The 22,309-nt window shown below is 39.2% G+C and overlaps 1 protein-coding gene across 2 annotated transcripts in view; it reads right to left on the bottom strand.

Annotated features, from left to right (window-relative positions):
* Window positions 1-22,309, bottom strand: part of LOC122809706 (ADP ribosylation factor like GTPase 2 binding protein) — a 355,290-nt gene that overhangs the window by 64,278 nt on the left and 268,703 nt on the right. For both annotated transcript variants that reach the window (XM_044081399.1, XM_044081398.1), the window contains exon 6: window positions 12,495-12,591. In XM_044081399.1, coding sequence (XP_043937334.1) covers window positions 12,495-12,591 — 97 coding nt within the window. The remainder of the gene's footprint in view (window positions 1-12,494; window positions 12,592-22,309) is intronic.

Consider the following 22,309-nt stretch of genomic DNA (forward strand, 5'->3'; position numbering starts at 1 on the left):
TATCAATCTTGCTTTAGTCAGAGTGTGTTTAGAAAACCAACATTTTCAAATAATTATTTGGACTTTAACAGCTGCCATCCAAAACATACTAAGAAAAATATTTTTAGGGACCAACTCGTACTTGCAGCCAGGATGAGTTCTTATGTTTTGGCCTTTAAATTAGAACTTGGTAAATTCATACAAATGTTTCTGGACAGAGGCAACCCCAAAGATTTTCTTTTTAAAATAAGGAAGGAAGTTTTAAAAGGGTGGGGTATAAAGTATACACCCCTTCTAGGAGATGAAGTATGTTTTGCTGCAATGACAACAAAAAGGACTACTAAGTCTTTTACTAACTCGATGATGGTCCACTTTGGGGAAAGAGGCAGAGATATTAAAGAGATTGTGTTGAAAAACTGGGTGCTATTCAGAAGTAATTCGAACTACACTCATATTTTGGGAGAGAAACCCACCTTTACTTATAAAGTTGCTCACAGCCTAAAATATTTGGTTAAACATCTAAAAATAATTAATAGCACCATTTGTAAAGGGACCACGCTTTGTGGGGCTTGTAAATATTGTAGGTTTATCCTGCAAGATAGTTCAGTCATAAGTAATCCACCACAATGTATAATTTTGCAGGCAGGAAACTGCAACAGCAGTGGATTAGTATACATAGTGGTTTGCCAAGGATACAGTTTTTTCTTCATTGGCAAGACCGAAAGAGAGCTATGTAAAAGAATATACAAACATGTTTATGCCATTAAATAAAATATTAACAACATATAACATAAGCACACACTGACTTGCAACCTATGCACTAAGTTGCTGTTCGGTATAGTAGATATTATTAAAAAAGACACAAGGGGTGGTCATTGGGCGAATGAAACAGAGAAAGGAACTCATCTGGCAGCATAGACTGAAAGCTACAATACTTACTGGTATTAATGAATATGCTTCAATTGCACCCATTTTAAAACTCAAAGCTGCAGAATTATAAAATATGAAATATTTTTTCTTTATTTTTATTTCTATTTTTATCTTTCTGTGTTAGTATATTTTATTCACAAATTCTGCTTACATAGGCTTAATTTTTAGCTCTATTAACATATGTTTACTTTAGCTGTTTTTGTAAGTGTATTTTTCTAAGATGATTTATAGTTTTAAGGAGCACAATTTAATTGAGTGGTGAGTCACATGGTTTTAATTGCTTTGTATAAAACACTTTTTCTTGTTTCAAATGGTTCAGATGAAGTCCCATGTCTGATGTGACAAAAGCACTTGACTGTTTATGTTTTATTAAATTTCTTTTCTGTTGTTTGCAGTTACAAAACTTGTTTTTCTTTAGTATACCTTAGCATGTGTTTACCCACTGCATATGCCTCTAGTCTTACTCTTTTGGCTGCACGGATTCATGCTGATGTTGGTTCCTAACACCTGATGATACTGAATTCTGCCATTTCTGCTGTAATGTGCTTTTATATGACAGTGAATCCTCCCTCCCCTCATACAAGTACTGATACACTACTACCTGCTCCTTTTGGTCTACAGCAATGGAAGGTGTCCTTAGGTTCATAGGTGTGTACTAGGCTAATGGCCCTGGAGCCTTTACAAGCCTAGCCCATAGGATTACCTTGGCATCGAGCCACCCGATCTTAGTTCCCAGTGCCTCTGTCGAGTAGAACCACAGGAGTGATCCCCGGAGTAAATTTTATATTTCCCATCCACTCATCAAGATTTGTGAGGTGGTCTGTTTGACATGTTTGGGAAGTCTATTCCATAGCATGGGCAGTCTCTGGGTTATGAACCTGTCCCTCCAGCACGTTCTATTGATTGTGGTAATGAGGATGAGGTCTCTGGAGAGTGTGGTGCGGAGGGATTGGGATTTCTTTAGATGTAGCATTTCTAACAGAGCTGGGTCAGACATGGCTTTGTAAGTCAAGCACAGATCGCCTCTAAATAGGAAATATGAGATAGAGAATAGTTGGAGTTTTTTGAATTTGTCCATATGGGATAAATCTTTAAGACCTAGGATCCTCTTTGTGAGGTACTTTTGCGATGTGCCACATAGAAGGACTTTCTGACCACAGTGGCAATGTGGTGGTCAAAACAGAGGTTGCTGTCAACCTGTTCCTAGATCTCTTATAATGCCTTCTGTGTTCAGTGGACTACCATCGATGTGGTAATGCATGAGAACTGGGTTTTACCCAATGAGGATGACATCACATTATTTTTGGCATTCAGCTTAAGGCCATGGCTATGACGCCAGTCGTTGCTCTCATTGAGGCCTTTTTTGTAGGATGTCAACATCATTTGAGGAGTTAATAACAGCTCCCAACTTGCAATCATCTGCAAACTTTGTCAGCCGGAGTCCCTTCGTGTTGGCCTGGACTTCAGAGAAGTAGATACCAAAATGGAGAGGACCCAGGACTGAACTCTGTGGGACTACTCGTGACTGTTCGGCAGTCTGAATTGCAGTCAGCTACTTTCACACTGGGTTCTACAGGTGAGCCAGTTTACAAGCCACCTAGTGATATAGGGGCTGATGCCTAGCTTAGTGAGTTTTTCTATGATTCCCGAGTGGGGAATGGTATCAAAGGCCTCGGTCAGATAAAGGTAGGCTGTATGAACCACCTTGCCTTCATCCACAGCTCTGGTGACTGACTCAAAAAAGTTGACCAAGTTGAGCAGGCATGATCTACCCTTCACAAAACCAAACTGTGTGGGATCCAGAGTCTGGAGATTCCCTATATCCTTGTTTATTAGGTCCATGACGATGCGTTCCACAGCTTTGCATATCAGACTCGTCAGGCTAATGGGGTGATAGTTCCCAAGGTCTGTAGTCGCCCCTCCTTTGTGGAGAGGGATGACTGTAATAGTGCACCATTCGGTAGGGACAAAGCCTGAGGTAAGGCTGTGACTGAACAGGGCACACAGGTGAGGTGCCAGTTCACTCTGTAGTTCATGTAGAACACAGCCAGGGATATTGTCAGGTCCCATAGAAGCTGTATTCTTGGCTCGGTATAGGAGGTACCATTGTGCAGTAGCTCAGAGCAAATATGGGTATTGCCATGGAGATTCTATACATAACTATAGAAGGCCTTGTGGTTGTCTTTACTATCTGCTGCAATTCTGTTTTCATAGCTAGCTTTAGAGGATTTCATGAGGGATCTCAACTTTTTGTTGAGAAGGGAGTTTTTACATCCTTGGGACTTCACCTCATTCCGCATCAGTTTCCTCCTCCTCTTGTAAAGTTTGTTTATGGCAGGGGACCACCAGATTGGCTTCCTTTTTTTTTGGAGAGCATTATATATATATATATATATATATATATATATATATATATATATATATATATATATATATATATATATATATATATATATATATATATATATATATACACACACATACACACACACACACACACACACACACACACACACATATACACATAGCTACATAAACGTATACATACACACTCGCTCCAGTTCATCAAAAACTCTCTTCCTTTAGAGATCAGCAACCTTACTATGATGCACCAAATGCGATTCTCTCCCTGGAGATAGAAAACCCATTTGTTAAAAAAATGCTGCAGGATTTTATCGCTCCGTAAAAAAGACAGAAGTAAATTTGAAATTAAAGATTGATATCAGTAATCAGTTAGAAGGTGGGGAAGAAAGAGAAACACCAGAAGTTCACCATACAGTTTATTCAACCGTACATATTTAGTGGGTATACTGCATTTAGAAAATATTAAATTAAAACACTGCTTTAAAAAAAAAAAAAAAAAAAAAAAAAAAAAGTCGCACACATCTATTAACAGCAATTCCTGGAAATAGTCATACACAAATTACATACAGCAAACATTCACATGGTACTGAAGCAGGTATAAAGTAACAGTACCTATACTGGAGGTTAAAATGGCAAACATTCTTGGATGGAGTCATAAAGAAAGGAGGCAAACTGCATATAAACTATATTGTACTGAACACTGAAAAAAGTAACCCAACAATATTTAGTGAAAACAAATCTAAAACTGTTTCTTCAGGGAACACAGCCCTCACCTGCATTTTCCATTTTGACAGCTTGAGACCCACATCACCTAAACAGGCCAACTCTTGAGGTCACACAACAAAGTAAAAAGACCACCACAGTGTTTCTCCGCTAGCCACCAAACTCTGGCATGTGCACCCCATCACCTTAAGGAATATTGCCATCTACACCAAATTCAGATAAGATGACATGATGGCCTACATGGTTACATGTTTAGCCAGCACATAAAGGAAACCTATGAAAGTTGCTCTACATTGATTCTTCAATTACTTGCTTAATTCAATTCAGTGTCATATCCTATTCCAAAATCATTCAGCACAAGGGAGAGAAATTAATCCCAAAGAGGATGGGATCAGTGTATGCATGAATACAAATATGCACGTGTGTGCGTGCACACACATACACACACACGCCTCTGTAATGAGCTGAAATGGCAGAGGCATGGATCTTAATTGATGAGAAGGATAGGCCTTTGTCCAGCATCTCAGTTAGATAGTGTAAAATCTGAGGTATATTTGGGACAAGCGTGTCAATTCCTTGTGCCTGGTTCCAAGCACAGAATCTCTTCCATTTTTCTGCATATGATTTTCTGGTGCTGGGCCTCCTGGCCTCCAAAATAACATCCATAACCGCTTTAGAGAGTGGTGTATTCCGAATGGTTACACTATCTGCCAAGCAGCTAGATTTAAGGTTCTGAGTTGGCTGTGCAGGATCCGATTGTTTTGTTGGGTCAGTAAATGAGGAATTTGAGGCAATGTCCAGGCTGGGCCTTGAGACAAGCTCCTTGAGATTGGGTGCCAGTGTTGGCATGGCCAATCTGGGGCAATTAGTATCATTTGTGGCTTCTCTTGTCTGACCTTTAGGGGTACCTTGGGGAGGAGAGGCAGTGGAGGAAAGGCATACACTGTAAGGTTGTTCCAGCTGAATGACAAGGCATCCACTTTCCATGCTTGTTTGTGATAAGTCCTTGTGCAGAATCTCTGAAGTTGGCAGTTGTGAGGGGAGGCAAAAAGATCTATGTCGGGGCATCCTCATTTCCTTGTTATCATGCTGAAGATTTGTGGATCTAGTTTCCACTCGTGAGGATCCATGAGGTTTCTGCTTAGTCCGTCTGCCAGAGCATTTGTTTTTCTTGGCAGGAATTGTGCTTGCAGGCGTACTTGGTAGGTCAATGCTGTGTTCCACAAAATCATGGCTTGTCTGCAGAGGGGGTAGGAATGTGTGCCCCCCTGCTTGTTTATGTACCACATAACTGTGGTGTTGTCCGTCTTTATCAGCAGCTGTCTTGGATGAAGTAGGTCCTTGTAATGACTGCAACAGTGAAACACGGTGAACATCTTATATTACAACTTAGTATTTAAAAAAAATGTTGCCAATTTACAGACATTAAAGGTAAGTTAGTATAACAGAAACAGGAACTGCAATATGAAGTGGGAGAGAAAAACAAGTTATGGCATATTTATACAGAGTCTGGGGAGAGAAAGTGATTGAAATACAAGTCAGTCAAGAAGGGGGAGTAAGGAGGTTTAACGTACTTGTTCATATTTAGGAATATAGTTTTTACACAGTTTTTGAGCAAGAACAGAGATAGATTTTGGCTAGGAAGGCATTCAGAATGGTTTTAAAGGACTGGAGGGAGGGTACTGACCTGATGGATAGAGGCAAGAAGTACCAGACCTTAGCAACACTTTACAAATACAGACCATGCCTAGCAGATTTGATAGGTTTGTGGACAGATAGGAGTTTTTGGGCATTGGAACATAATGACCAAGTGAGAACATAATTGTGTAGAATGGCATTTAGTGCTGGGCAAGCAGATGGATGTTGGATAATTTTACAGGTGGTGAGAAGTTGTGTTTATGTTAGTCAATAGGGTAGTTCTAACCAGTTTTGGCCTTTTAGTGTTACATTATGGTGGGTTCTGAAAAAGGAGTATTTGTTGCAAATTTAGCTACTTTACTACAGCATTGTTCAAGTTTTACTTTTTGTGATGCCTAAAGGTTAGTAAGAACGGGAACACCATAAAGTAGTGAGGAGAGGAGTTAAGGTGTAGTTTTAGTTGTGTTGGTGAGAGAGTTTTTGGCCCTGTAAAGCATCCATAGTTTTTGATGAGTTTTTTATGCAATTCTGTATATGTTGGTCACATTTAAGATCATCCACTATTATCTCTAATAATTTGCTATGAGAAATTCCTTCAAAGGTTATATTATTAAGAGATAGGATTTTAAATGTTATTTTTCATGATAGAAGGATTTGGAGGGGAAAAAGTAGTAGTTTGTTTTTTTCTGGGAGGCTGTGCACGAGCTGAGAGTTTTTGTCTGAGGAAGTTCAAGTGTATGAACGAAACTTTGTTGTTTTCTCGTGGTTGTGTACTGAGCTGGACCGCATTTCGTAATAAACATCTATATTTATGTTTCCCGTGGCCTCTCCTTCTACTCTGAGCAATAACTGGTGACTGTGGAAGTTTTTGTTTGCTTTGCTCCTTGAATTTGTGAGTTATGAGCTGAAACTTACAAAGCCATGTTTCAGTGGCTGTTAAAGCTTCCTGAGTAACTGTTTGAAGTTCTGCCAGGTTGTCTGATGTGCATATGAGTGTGCACTCATCTGCATATTGTATTAGGGAGGCCTGTTGTGTGAATGTGTGGAGAGTGTCGACGTGAATATTAAAGAGAAGAGGACCAAGGAAACAGCCTTGCAGTACACCAGTGGTGACTGGGAGGTTTGGAGTGAGGATACTTATTGGACAGATAGCTTTTGAACCATAGATGGGCAGGTGAAGACAGACCTAGTAAGGACATCTGAAGTAGCAGTTTGCTATGACAAGTTGTATCGGAAGCTTTAGGCAGGTCTAGAAATAAGGAGGAGATTAGTTTGCTGTGACCTCTAACTTTAGTAACAGTATCTATAAAGATTAGAAGTGTAGTGTTAGAACTACGTAAAGGACAAAAGCCATGTTGTGAAGAGGACAGAAGTTCTTCCTGCAGGAGATAGTCTAACAATTGCTTTTGAATACATTTTGCAAGTATTTTAGAGAGGTGGGATAATATTTGTATAGGTCTAAAGTTAGTGATGCCTGCTGAATTTTCTCCTTTGTGTGGAGGGATAAGGAACCGTATACTACCTATGAAGTAAGAGGTGAATTATATTGCAGTTTCAAGCGGTGAGTTACTGGGATAGGGGTTAGGGTTGAATTTTTGGCTGGGATGTAAGATTTCTTTAATGGCTGACCAGAGGGTTTAGGGCTGCGTTTACTATTGTTCTGAAATGTGCTGCAGTGTAGTTTTTTTTTGTCTTCATTTATTTGCTTTTTAGTACTGTTGCAAAGCATTCTGAAGTTTGAGATATCGTAGTGTTTTACATTTTTGCCAATCTTTCCATGCTTTTTCTCTATCCTGCATTAACATTCTATTCTTTTTGGATAGTCAAACTGCATTATTTATTTTAATCTCTTCTTTCTATGGGGTGAAAGGCCATTTACGACATTTAGAAAAATTGTACTAAATTCACCATCAAAGGGGAGGATTTTTTAGGATTTTCCAGTTAATAGATGATAGATTAGTAATGAATATCTCTGAGTTAAACTTGGACAGGTTGTGTGTTGCTTTATAAACAAGCTGTTTGAGTGGATGTGCGAGATGTCTGGCTGTATAGATTGGGAAATGGTCACAGAGAGTCTGACATTGCATCTGTGGTGATGAATTTGCTATAGTCTGCTACCAGAATCCAGTCTAATTAGGAATTTGATGTCTTGCTATAATGTGTGGGGCTAATAGTTACTTGTTTGAAACTGTACAAGTTCATGCTAGTGGTTACTTCTAACCAGCTGATATTGATATCATCTAGTAGTATTTTACATGAGGAATTGTTATGGATATCTAATACAGGATATATTCCAGTGTAGCTGTACTGTCAATAGTTGGGGATGTAAAGGACAATATACTTGTTTATTTTCAGGAAAGTACTAAGAAGCTCTGTTGAACTGAATTTTGGTATGGGGGGGATGTGGCAACTGTTCAGAAATATTAGAGAAATACCACAGCCTTTCCTCTAAGTAGTCATTACAGAAGATACAGCTGGAGGATGTAATTTCAGAGTTGGTTATGCTGGGTTTAAGCCACGTTTCAATTATACTGAGAATATCAGGCTTGTGTTGGGTAATCCAGGTCATAGCTCAGCATTTTTATTTCTTATGCTTCTGATATTTAAGGTTCCAAAAGTTAGACTACCATGGTGGCAGGTAGACCATTGTGGGGTTACAGTAGTGTGTGGAAGGAAATTGTCTTGATAATGGTTGTGACAGGTGGGGCCAGGATTATGATGAACATCTCCTTCTAGGAGGATTTTAGTATATTGGGGTAGTACTGATTCTTGGTTTTTGGAGGGTATTTTTCCACTTAATTTTATTTTGATTTCAGGTGAAATGGAATTAATCAGTATATATTTGAGGAAAAGGTGAGGGATGTCATTCAACTAGACTATTGCAAAATGTGGAGACTTTAAGGAGGAAGTATGGATAGGTGGTTGAGACAGAGCTGGAGAGATGTTGAGGGCTATTACTGAGTTATGGTAGGATAAGAAATGGCTCAGTGGGAGAAGAAGAGAGGATAAACTGAACAGTAGCATGATTAGAGTAAAGTGATTTGTATTTTATTGATGGCAGGTAGTGGGGAAATAGGAATCAAGAAGAAGCAAGAAGTTGTAGGGTTGTCGGATATTTAGTGGTGGTGGTGTCTGAAAACTGGTAGAAAGCAGGAAGGTGGTGTTTTCTATGAAGGAAGACAGATAGGTTGTCCTAGTATATTCTCTTATGTTTATGAAATGTAAGAAAAATGGGTTTGAAATCATAAAGAATGAGGATGTTGTTAAGATAGGAATTAGTGAAGGTTTGTCTGGGGAAAGTAGAAGTTGAAAGGAAGAATGATGGGCAGGTACTGTTGGGGAGGGGTCTGAACAGAATGGATACATTGCAAAGCAGTACGGAGGACAAAATAGGTGTTGAGGAATGATGCTAAATGTTAGATGGAAGTTGGGAAATAGGAAAATAGAAACAGGAGTGTGCATGATAGCAGTAGAGTTGTTTGGGTAGAATTGGGGAATGGGTGTCACAGGGGAAATGTGTATGCGACAAGTATAATTGTAGAGCAAAAGTACGGAGGACAAAATAGGTGTTGAGGAATGACGCTAAATGTTAGATGGAAGTTGGGAAATAGGAAAATAGAAACAGGAGTGTGCATGATAGCAGTAGAGTTGTTTGGGTAGAATTGGGGAATGGGTGTCACAGGGGAAATGTGTATGCGACAAGTATAATTGTAGAGCAAAAGGGGGTGGGAACTGGGGGTAAGGTAGGGTAGCAAATCAAAGCTGAGTATTGCAAGGCTGAGTATAGTTGGCTTCCAACTCCCAGGTCAATTATTACATACAGCAACCAGTTTATAGCTGATACAGAGCAATTAACTAGGAGTCACAAAGTAGAACAGGTTTTCTTTCATTTACTGAATGCAGAAATCAGAAAATTAGGCAGGCTACATAACTGGCATATATAGTGTAATCTAAGGGTCAAGAGAAAGGACAGTGGCCCACTTACTAAGTGGTCCTTAAAGTGCAAGGACTATTCCTTTGGTGGAAATGGCACAGACACTTTCCAGCACAGGGTAGACACCTATTTGACTAGTTACAGTTAATGTACAGCACGGCACTTCATGTTAAACTTGCTTACATTGCACAATGACACTATTCACTTTAAAAATGCTCAAGAGTTGGTCCTTGTGGCAGAGATCCTACAGTATCAGCATCAGAGGTGGCAAAAGTGGCCAGAGGCTATTGCACAATAACCATATTCTCAAGGAAAATGTTTGAGAGTTAGGTCTTGTGGCAGAGCTCTTTCAGTATTGGTGTCAGAAGAGGAAGAAGTGATCAAAGGCAATGACAATAGGCTCAGTGAAAATGTTAGAGATGGGTCTTGTGGCAGAGTTCCTTCAGTACTGGAGTTGGGGTAGATGAAGTAACCATAGGCTCTGCACTGTGAAGCAAAATGGTGACTGAATGAAAGTTTAGAAGCTGACGTTAAGAGTTTCTTTTGCTAAGTCTAGAAGATGATGGAGGCTAGGCTTCTGGCATTTCTTTGAGTGTTAACAGTATCAACAATATTCAACAAAGAAGTAGTTATGCTGTGATAAAGGTAGAAATCATGACATGTTGAAGACCGAGGCTAGTTGCCTATAAGATAGTTGAGACGTTGTGTATGAATGCATTTTTCTAATATTTTTTGATAGGGAGATAAAATGGCAATTGTCCCACAGTTGGAAAGATCTGTAGTGATCCCCCCCTTGAGCAATGAAATAATGAATTATTTTTTCCTATAGTGAGGGGACTTTATTTTTAGATATAGATTAATTTATTAGAACTGAAATTGGACATGCAATAGCCTCAGCTATGACTTATATTCATCAAGTAAACGCTCAAGGCAACAGTGGTAGACCTTAACTTTTCAAAATATTTTTGATGATATCTGTGGGAACTGGATAGAAGGAGAAATGTTGAAGGAGGCTAGCTGTTTGAGTAGAGACATCAATAGCTTGATTAGTTGCCTGGGTGGTTTATGACTGTACTGTCTGTACAAAGTGGGTATTGAATTAGTGGGTTATAGTATCATTTTATTACTGTGTATTTTATGTTGGCTGTGTAGGTTGTCCTGGATTTAACATCCAACTAGACAGCAACACATTATCTTGCACTGGATTACATCCCTTTCATAACAGCCTTAAGTGACTATCTGAGAAAGTAGCAATGACTAATAACAATATACATCCCATCTCAGTCATGGAAAAAGGAATAGCTTCAAACAGTCTGGTTGTTCGAATGTAACATCTCCAATATGTCCCACAACATCAACCTTAACATTTTTTTGTCAAGTCTTAATTTTTTTCCCTAACTTTAAGTTCTAACTACAGACTTATTTGATGGATGTAGTGAAATGTTGAAGGACTGTAGCAGTGTGCAGTAAATTCTGGCTTTACCTGATAGTGAATAAAGCAAAACAGATAGCATAATTCATTAAGTCATGTAGTTCTAAGAACTGAAGTACTTTATTTCAGTTGGTCAGCCATGTAAATAAACTGGTGAGGTGATCATTTTCAGTCAATGCCTGGGCCAAATGGCAGACAACAACTGTATAAGGAATACATATAAATTACAACAGTGAAAAACACTGCAAAGATGCAATATAAGTAAGTAAATCCAACTGGAGATGTAATTTACTTTATGCAAAATCAAAATGTGTGTGTGGGTGTGTATATATATATATATATATATATATATATATACTTATGATGAAACAAAATACTCACAATGATAAAATGTAATACAGCATGAGAGGCTATTTCCAAAGCAAGAAACAGACTGAAAAGTGAATTTTACATTGAAAGATACTAGGCCTAAAGCCCAAGGCCTTTAAGCTTAGCCAAGCAGAATGCCAAAGAGCTACTTTTTTCCTTTTTACAGATAATAAATAGTCAAGTTAGTTTTGTGGTACATCAGCAGACAGTGTCCAGTAGAGAATTAGGTGTCACTCCCAAGCATAAATTGGCAGTTTCCAATCCATTTGTCCAGACTGTTTGAATTGAGTCAGGAAAGCACTCTGTTTTACAAAGATGGGAAGCCTGGTCCAGATCAGTGGACTGCCTATAATTAACCTTTGCACAACTGTGCTTGGTTGTAGAGGTGTTGTTTAAGCTGTTTCTTAAAGTGGGAAACATTTTTTGATGTTATATTGTTTAGAAGGTAGTTCATTCCAAGTGGATGGAGCTATTTTAAAGAAGGTATTCTCACCATATGAAAGTTGATTGGGGGAATTCTGACAACTTGGAAAAGAGTCCTAGCTTCTATAAAATATGATCTCAGTGTCTTGCAAGTTAAATATCTCAGGCACAGACTAAAAGGTTAATTGAACTATAAGTTTCCCATCACCTGGCAGAACTTACCATCAAAAGGAATTACCAGAAAGGTGATCTGTGCCTTGCATACTGGGCCACAAGGATACAATTATACAAGACCTCTTGCACCTTCATCAAACAGTCCTGTAAATACTAGAACCAGAAACCCACATTTACTTAGAGAGTTTTGTCATATAGTGCCTACCACTTCTCTGGAACAAACTTCCAAATTGTGCAGTACAACTCACTATCTTGATTCAAAACGGAGCTATAAAATTGGATGGGCATTCATACAAATCGCTGGTACGACTGGCCTGTCCCTCCTTGAACAGGTACTGGCAAGGTATTTATGACCTCTTGAGCCATCTGCCTTGCATTTTCTATGATTCTAAGCAAAAAACACATTTATAGATATGGTACCATCAGCACTGTGCTTTGCTAAGTAGATTTTACTTACAGCTCTATAGTCAAGAAACATTTCTTTGAAGGCCCATCAGCACTGTGCTTTGCTAAGTAGATTTTACTTACAGCTCTATAGTCAAGAAACATTTCTTTGAAGGCCAAAAAGTCTGTAAATGTGAGAAGCATTTCAAATATATCACCAGCAATTTCATCTTTGTGATGTCTGAAATAGAGAAAAAAAGAACTGGATATTAAGTAAAACATAAACAAACACTGGTTTCTATAAAGTTTACATACATAAAGCACTAATTTATATATATATATATATATATATATATATATATATATATATATATATATATATATATATACACAGATAGATATTTAGATAATTATAGATATACATGCACATAAAACATTAGACATTTTTACTAAGACATGAATATACACCTATGCTAATAGATACTAAGTAATGCAGTGCATGCAATGCAAATGTAATTTGTGTATGCAGTAAACTCCACATAGAGTAACTTGTTTCTATTACATATTCTTATAACATTCTTCCATAGGTTTTCTTCTGTATGTAGGCCCTTCACAGCACTGCCAAACTGATTTGCAAAGTAAAATACATTTATCATGAGTAAAGTGGTACAAAATAGCACATTATGTAGTGCCAGGAATACCACCCACACCCTTTTTAAGAGCTACCAGCACTTGAAGGAATGTTACAGATACAGCCTTAGAAATGTTCTGAAGAATAGGATGAAGACTAAGGATTTATAAGGCCTGCATCCCACAGGCCATTATACTACTAGCACTTTATATTTCTGTGCATGACAGCTTTGGGGGTGATTATGACCTCCTTCCAAGATCATTCTCAGCCTCTATGCTTCTAACAGTCAGAATTTTATTCATAAATATTTTTTCTGGCCACCCTCTACATGAAATCTCAGCTGTCACAACATTTATATAGCTCATTCCATTCTGTAAAACATACCAGGTCTCACTGAAAACTGACCTCAGTTCAGCTTCTTGTCCAACTTCACTGGAATACCTGACAAAAACCATACTAAAAAGGACCACTTTCAGCAAAGAAGGCAATTTCCTGTTCATCTCACAATTTTGAGTACAGGCCCATTCTCTTATTTTTACCAAGCTCCAGTGGTGCACAGTTAGAGATACTGCTGAGCATCATGCATGCCACAGCCACAGAGCTCCACTTTTGTGACTTAGTCATGAGGGAGTCACAGAAATGGAATTAAGATAAACTACCAATGATCTAAGCAGAATAATTAACATTCAGGAAGTCTACTAGCCTGACCTGACCTACAGAGTCTTTTCCACAAGATTAGTTAAGAAGGAAGAAGGACTGAGGATTACCTCTGTCTGTTCCTTTCCCATATCAATCTTTTAGCAAGGCAATGACTGCCACTGAGCTCCAATCCTACAGCATTTAAAGAACAAAAACTGTATAGTCCCACCAGTGGTTCCTCAAGCACAACTTCTGACCCTCTCAAGCATCTTTGGAGACAGCTTGTTTGGTGCTACACCTCACCTAATCAATCTCCTTTCACTTACTTTTCTCTCCCTCTCTTTCCTCCTTATTTAGCTATCATTTATTACTGCCCAAATATGCCTTATCCTCTAATTCAAGCAGCCTGCCTCATTTTTCTTATGTACATATAAAAGTATGTTTCTGCCTTTATTACCGGCAATGTTTTATTAGATAACAAGGAGATTAGGAAAATAAAAACACTGCAATGCTTAAATCTGTCAAAAGCATGACATACCGCGTTTACACAGTTCCTGACCTGAATTTAGCCAGAAAGAACTACTGCTACATTCTGAACTAGAATTCCCATCTCAATGTCAGTTGAACATACCAAACCTAATAATGACGTTTCTTAAGGAAGTGACCAGTTTAATCCAAAAGAACTATATAAGATGAACCTAGAAATCTGTAGCAAATGATTAACAGGATATAAGGCAGTCCACTAACATGGACTCACCCATTAGGCATTTCTGTGATCTGTGGGTTTACTGGATTTTTTTGCTGGGCTGAATTTAACTGTACACAGTACAATAAGGTCATGCAGCTTACCTTGTCTATTAACCTGCCTCCTACAAACTTGGATCCTAACCCCATTGAGCTAAGTCACTAGGGCAAATTATTTTCCAGACTGCATTAATCACACTTATCCTTAAAAAAAAAACAACATTCAACCCTGTCTAAAGAATTACTGCCCAGTCTCTAGCCTCCAATTTATCAAGAAGATAACTCAAAGTAGCTTACACTCAGATGTACAGCTCTCTTCATTTTTTTCACTTATGTCCTCTTAATACCCATGTCAGTCTGTTTTTTTTTTTTTTTGTAGATTCAGGCACAGAATGGAGATTACCCTCAATCCCCATACAGCAAGGGAACCAGTAATTATTTAGACTTGGTTCTTCTTGATGGCTTTTGGCACTAATGACTATGGGATCCCTATTGAGCATTTAATTATTACGGTAGTTTTATTTAATTTCTACTCAATTGGTTCTCCTCCTACCTCTCTATCCTCTTTCACGAGGTGGTGCCAGAGGTCAATTCCTGTAGTTCTCTCCCCTCCCTGAAGTACCTTAGGGTTCTGCTGTGGCCACAGTCTTGTTTATGGCATACACACAGACTCATATTTACCTCTCCTATCTTCAGGATTCGGTCCCTGATTTACATGGCATTGAGGACTGCTTGCAATTTTTCTCTCAATGGAAAGGCATATTCGCCTTAAGCTCAACATGGCAGTAGAAAAAGCCATGCTTATTCGTGCCATCATTCATCCATCACATCCTCCTCTGGTATACCTCTTAGTAACATCACACTACTGGTCTTTTATGTTTCTTTGCATAACAGCTTAGGGGTGATTACAACCTCCCCTCCCCCAGAACTGCAGTCATCCTCAGTCACCTGCCTATGCACGGATGTTTTTTTTCAGGACATTCTACACATTAAATGTATGCCTTGATGACAGACTGACACTAAAGAACAAGGTTTCAGCTGCTATGAAGACATCTTACTTCCATTTAAAGACTACAAGACAATTAAAGCACCTTATTCCATCTTCAAAGTGTTGGTTACCTTATGTCTATACTCCTGTAATACTTTGTCTTACAGATGGTGATCTCGTTCAGTTACAGTGACTACAGGATTCTGCTGCTAGACTCCTACCTGGAATCACATATTCATCAGTTCACAGGTAAGTACTAGGCTAGTGGCCCTTACAGGTAATTTTAAGCCTACCCAATTTCCCTGTTTGTGCTTGAAATAACCTATCCTATCTGGTTACAAATTGGCCTTACCCATGCCATGGTCAATAATTCTATATTATCCTTAATGAGAATAACTGGGCTCATACCATAGAAAAATTGCGGGGACCCATGCATGAAATAAAGAATTCAGAAGTCATCTCTGTCCTTTAGTAGTACAGGGGGAAGTCCTGAGATAAATGTTTTGTTTCCCATCCATAGATGTAAGTTGTGCTTAAAAATGGACAGGGATGAACTTTGCTTTATGTGGATGGTGAGTCTGTTCCACAGCAGTGGTATCCTCTGTGAGATGTACTTATCCCTCCAAACCACCAATATATAGTATTTCTGATGCCATTTGACTTGCTGTTATGCAGTAAATTCATCAAGTAATAGGTCAGAGGATGCCTTGTATGCCACAGGTCATATCTTAGCAGTCCGGAGGACACAGAGTTTAGTGATGGAGGTCTGAGTCGGCCCATGTAGGACATGTTGTTTAGGCCTTGTATTCTTTCAGTAAGTTATCTCTGTGGGTGTTCCAGTGCTCTGTATCTGGACAGATATATGCCAGAAGGAACATTATATTCAGTGACCAACCTAATGAGGGCTGTGTAAAGGAAGACAATGACATCCCTAGATCAAGACACAAACCCTTTTTTATAAGCTATGCAACATAGAATTCCTTTCTTACAAAAACAGACACATGCTGGTCTAAGTTAGGTCACTGCCCACGCAAGATCCCATATCCCAAACAACTGTGTCAACTCTTAGGGGAGTACTGTCAATGTGGTAGCTCCCTGGGGTAGATGACTTCCTAAAGAATACAATAATGCACTTTTCGGCATTTAGCATTAGTCCATGATTTTGACACCAGTTATTTATTTAAGATAAACCTTCCTGCAGAATGGCTACATCATTTGAGAAATGCAATAACTGTTCTCAGCTTGCAATCATCTGCAAAGTCAGTCAGACAGAGCACCTTGGTAATGGCTTTTACTTCAGGAAAAGCAGATATCAAAAAGGAAAGGGGGACTCCACTGGTGACTGTTCTCTTTAGGGAGGTACCTTCCCCTATTTTAATCCCAGTTCTTAATTTCCTATTTGATTCCTGTTTTTATTCCAGTCTTGTGAGATCTACATTGTCTACAAAATGTGGCTAGTTTCATCTTAAAACATTGTCCCTTACTCATCATGCTCTTAGGCTGACTCCTGCTCATCTTCACAGCTGCTGAGACCCTATATTCCAGTTTGACACCTTGGGTTACCAGGTGAGGGTCTTATGGCTGTTTCACAGACCACACTGCAGGCATCTGTCAAAATATCACCTGCACATATCTTGCCCTTTTCCTGTGGAATTATCTACTTTCCCTGATTCGGGTGAATGATGGAGTGCTCCTTAAGTTACACCTCTATAATAGAATCTACCTGGACCATAACAGGGGCACCTGAAATTGCCTGTCATTATATTTTTAAATAAAATGCACAGGACTTAGACATTTAATTATTCATAATAGAATAAATAAAAAGCAGTATTCCCAGGGACAGTCTTTGCAAGTAGCCTATATAGACTTTAGGAAAGGCATTTAAAGTACTATACAAACCAGCTAGCATTGGAGTGTTTTTTTAGGATTATCTTAAGGTTTAAAAACTGTTAAGAAATCTGGAAACAAAATGGTAATAGCACATACTGTCCACCCAGCACAAAGGAAGCCTAATAAAAGTTATTACAAGTAGTTCAGCACAGAGTCTATTTATTTTAATATCTTTATAAGTGCCACTGCAGAGCTGGAAAAAAAAATACTTATTTCTGCACATGACACAACGTTTTGCAATTGGTTCACACAAGATAGGTGTAAAGTAAAACGAAAATGTGTGACCTAACGAGAACGCATAAAAAGTTTTTTTTAACATAACTTCAGTGTAAACAAATGCAAAGCATTGCACAAGAAAGCACTGCACAAGAAAATTAAAGACAGGAAATGCAACAAATGGAAGGAAAGCAAATCCATGTTTAAAGACCAAGGAATGGTAATACCAGATGAACTAAAGATAAGCAGGTATTGTGCTGTGTGAAAGTAGTAAGACTAGTTTAAAGGAAGTGTGGGGGGGGGGGACCTAGTAATGGGAAGCTGAGTGAAGAGGTATTATTTTGGGATATGAAATGCCAATCAAAATGTAAGCTGATCTGTTGACAAGTAATTGAGTAAAATGTTTTCTATACCCTAGAACCAAGACAGCCTTGATGCTGACTCGTAGTAAAGATGGGTTCACTGTAGGGATAGGGAAGTGCACACCCCTAAATAAAAGTAAAAATACACAGAGATGTGATAAAGTGTTTTTGGTGATGTGGCAATTTAAATAAAAAACAGGAAAGTTTGCAAATAAAGCATAAGGAAAGCTATAATGAGCAGAAATAGTGAATGTGCTACCCCCTGAAAAAGTTACAGTTCAGAGTACATCTGTTGCAAAATATGTGGTTATGTATAGTTATTTATCAGTTGTCCAAATTCAGTAATATTTATTGCAATATCCCTTCATGAACTACAATGAAAACAAAAAACTGGCATTGACTACCTAAAACAAAAACATCCACTCCAAATAAAAGGGGGATGCTGGATCCGACACCCCCCACCAAATAATTATATAACCTCCAAGGCTTTATCAACACCTAATGCCACCTCATTCAACATGTTTGCATCATCAACAATCCACATCAAAACTTAAACAAAATCTGTCAAGTTGATGGTCACAGTCTTCACTCCCAAAAAGTGCATGCATTTACCATCTCCACCCTTTCCAGATTTCCCTCTATTAATTTGTTAAATAACAGATCTTTCCATTCCTCAATTACCTGAGGTTACTCTGAGTAAGGAAATCATTCACATTAAAAACGTCATATGAATAAACCAAAAACTTGTATGTCTGTTAGAGCACAGTAAAAACATTAAAATAAATTATGTTAGACACTCCACAGCCACAGCATACTTTTTAGCATAGTATATGCTGAACATCTTTTCACTAAATTCAATACGTCTCCTTCAAGCTGAAACAGACACATCACAGAACTTCAAAATTCTTCTCAGGTCACTCTATATATTACAGCAACTCTATCAGGCTTACTTAAATGTGATCTTAAATGTGCACTATTCTGATGAATCTAAAATACTCGAAAATTAATTAAGATGTAAATGTTCTTATATTTTCATAGGTTATTGTAAGGATGTCAGTTCTATGTTCATCTCATGTTTTATAATGTGTACCCTAGTGAAACACATTAAAGACATAACTATGCCAATACACTACTTATATGTCTTTGCAACATGGAGATTTTCTTCCCATGCCTCTGCTGAAAGTGTCTAGAATTTCCCAGTCAACAAATACAAACAAAAGAAATACAATTAAAGAGCACAAGTCTGACAATGGAAATACATTTACATGTTATACTTCAAGAATCATTGTGAAAATGAGTAAAGGGTTGTGCTTGCTACCAAATCCAAAGTGTGTAGGGGTGTTGTTCAGAAAAAGGAGACAGTTGTACCCCTGTAGAAGGGAAAGGATTGGAGTATTAGTATATTATCAGACAGCTTCTGTGCAACAGTCTAGTAGTTAATTAATTAACAAACTAGAATTGTACTAGCTAGAACCTGCACCTAGTACAGCCGACTGGGAGAAGGCTTGCGAGACAGTATCACTCAACAGGCCATAGAACATCTGGGGATTCCCACAAAAAGAGGGGGAAACCACTCCTGTATCCTCTGCAGTACAAGTGGTTTAGAGACGTGGATGGACAGTGCTACACTAACATAAGCTGAAAATGCAGTTAGACAGACTAAAGCTCTGTTAACTGCAGTAGAAAGAGATGTCATATTCCCTGAATGCAACGAATGGAATATTCTGCACAATATTTGTGGAAATACCCCTACAAAAATAACTGATAAAAAATATTTGTCTAGGCAAGAGATATCCTAGATCCAGTGGCTGGTGACTTTAAAGCTGGGGGGGGGGGGGGGTGCAAGAAGCAAATAAATTGGTGAGCTAACCTGAAAGGGGTGAGACTATTACAGCAGGCTAATGACCACTACCTTGCATAGATTTGTCATTCCAAGGTGGGTGTAACAAAAGAAAAATACCAAAAGGCAACCAAAATGTAATGGATTGAAATAATTCACTTTCATTTACAGACTTGGCTCAGTATGTATCCACTTATTATAGCCACTTTACTGAATATATACACCTCAGACATCTGACTGCAATCAACAAGGAATGGAGCCCTAAACAAAGGACTCCATGGGGCCCCCATTGCACACTAGTTTGCCTGTACCTCCACTGTGCCTTCACCCTGTTTTATCTTCATCATGGCCCCAATACCATCCAAACAGATTGCTTCTTTCTTGTGTTTTACACTTTGTCTTTTTTTTTTTAACTCTCCCTCATGCTTTTAACACAGCCTAAATGGCAAATACTCAACTGTAATAAGTCTGAAGGAATTAAAGTACAATTGTGTAAGCTCCACTAACCTGTAACAGTATATGTTCATAGAATACACTGCCTTACTGGTACACAGATAGTTCCTGCAACCCTCACTATGGTAGAGTGTCAAAGCTCAGAACTCCTCCCACTGTCCGTCTGCGATGGTGAAAAAACCACCACCTGACAGGACTAGGACAGCTCTTCACACTCATGGACAGAACCCTTGCAGTTTTCTAGGGTACAGCAGATGGAAACGCAAGCTTTGCAAACACCTACTGTTCCAAAACACAACAGCAACTCCAACAATGAACTATGTACACCCAACAAAAGGGGGATGGTGGAAGGGTACTGCCAAGTAAGGCAGTGTATTCTAACATCTACTGTTACAGGTGCAATTGTACTGTGTTCAACAAACACACTGCCTTACTGGCATATGCGTAGATTCCCAAAGCTTACCCAACTTAAGAGGAGAAGAATAAGGGGCCCAGGAGCCCCTACAGAATGGTTCTTGTGAAGCCTGCTATGGATCTAAAAAAAACACACAGTTTGTAGTGTTTCATGAAGGTATGGACAGATGACCAAGTTGTCGCTTCTAGAATATTTCAAGTCCACTTCTTTCCACTATGCCATAGAAGAGGAAACGGCACTACTGGAATGTGCCTTTACCTTGCCTAGATTTGCAATTCCATGGTGGGTGTAACAAAAAAAAAAATACCAAAAGGCAAACAACATGTAATGGATTGGTTAGAGACAGGTTGACCTTTCTTTGCCCCAGAAAAGGAAATAAAAATCCTTTCAGTCTTCCTAAACGGCTTAGTATCTGAGCTGCCTGTGCACATCCAATGTTTCAAGTATACTCTTTCCCTTATTCTTAGGTTCTAGAAAGAAAGTACAGTTCTGTATACTTACCATAAATGTAAATGGTAGAGTGTATTCACTGTTGCAGTCCTCACATTTGGGTTATCCCTGCCAGGGTAGCCCTCGGCCGGCCCGAATACCAGCGACTTAGTATTTCTGCATCAGTTGCTGTCGCTTGAGGACTGACGTCAAGTCATCAGTAGTATAAAGTCAGGCAGCCAACACCATTACATCAGTTTTTCTTGCCCTAACCTGTCAGGAGCCCCCAAAGTAGGAGGTCAGGTTCTGGTGGAAGAACCCAACTAGTGGAAAATAAATACCAATATGACCCTTGTAAGGAAAGGAGAACAATAAGGAAGAAAGGTAACAAAAGGAGAACGAGAAAAATGGGGGATGGAGGGAAGGAAACCAGGACTGCAACAGTGAATACACTCGAACATCTACATTTATGGTACGTGTACACAACTGTACTATGTTCTTCATGTTTCACTGCTGCAGTCATCACATTTGGGTAGATTCCCGAAACTGGGGAAATGGGTGGAGGCAGTCAAGGAAGCTAGGGGCTGGCTAGGATACCCTGCAAGACTGCACAGGCAAACCCTGCCCTGGATTTGGAGAAAAGGGGCAGGTAGTAATGGTTGGTAAACGTGTGAACAGATGTCCATGTGGCAGCCTCCAGGATGTCCCTGGTGGGGACTCCTCTGAGGAAAGTTGCAGAGGTGGAGACTGCTCTGGTGGAGTGTGTCCTAACCCCCTTGGTGGGAGGCTTACCATGCTGTTTGTAGCAGAAATAGTTGCAGTGTGCTACCCATTTGGAAATGGTTTGATTGGAGATGGCTTTGCCTTCTGCCCCTACAGCAAAACTAACCAGGAATTGATCAGACTTTCTGAAGGATTTAGTCCTGTTCAGACAGTATCTGACCTGTCTGTGCACATCTAGAGAGAGTGAATAATCCTTTCCCCCTTATTCTGGGGATTAGGGAAGAAGGTGGGCAAATGTATGGATTGGTTGAGAGCCACACTGGACTCCACCTTGGGCATGAAGGATGGGTTAGTTCTAAGGGATACCCAGTCTGCATGGAAGATGATGAAGGGTTCCACAGACAAGAGTGCTTGCAGCTCAGAGACTCTTCTGGCTGAAGTGATGGCCAGAAAGAATGCTGCCTTCCAGGAGAGACATTTTAGCTCTGCCAAAGAAGCTGGTTCAGAAGGAGGCAGGGTGAGCTTTTCTAAGACAAAGTTAAGGTCCCAAGCTGGTGTTGGTGCCCCTCTGGGAGGCCTCAAGTTGCTAACCCCTCTGAGGAACTGTTTGATCAAAGGGTGTGAGAAAA

Source organism: Protopterus annectens, chromosome 8.part0 (assembly GCF_019279795.1).
Source record: "Protopterus annectens isolate FY-2018-M chromosome 8.part0, PAN1.0, whole genome shotgun sequence".
NCBI lineage: Eukaryota > Metazoa > Chordata > Ceratodontiformes > Protopteridae > Protopterus > Protopterus annectens.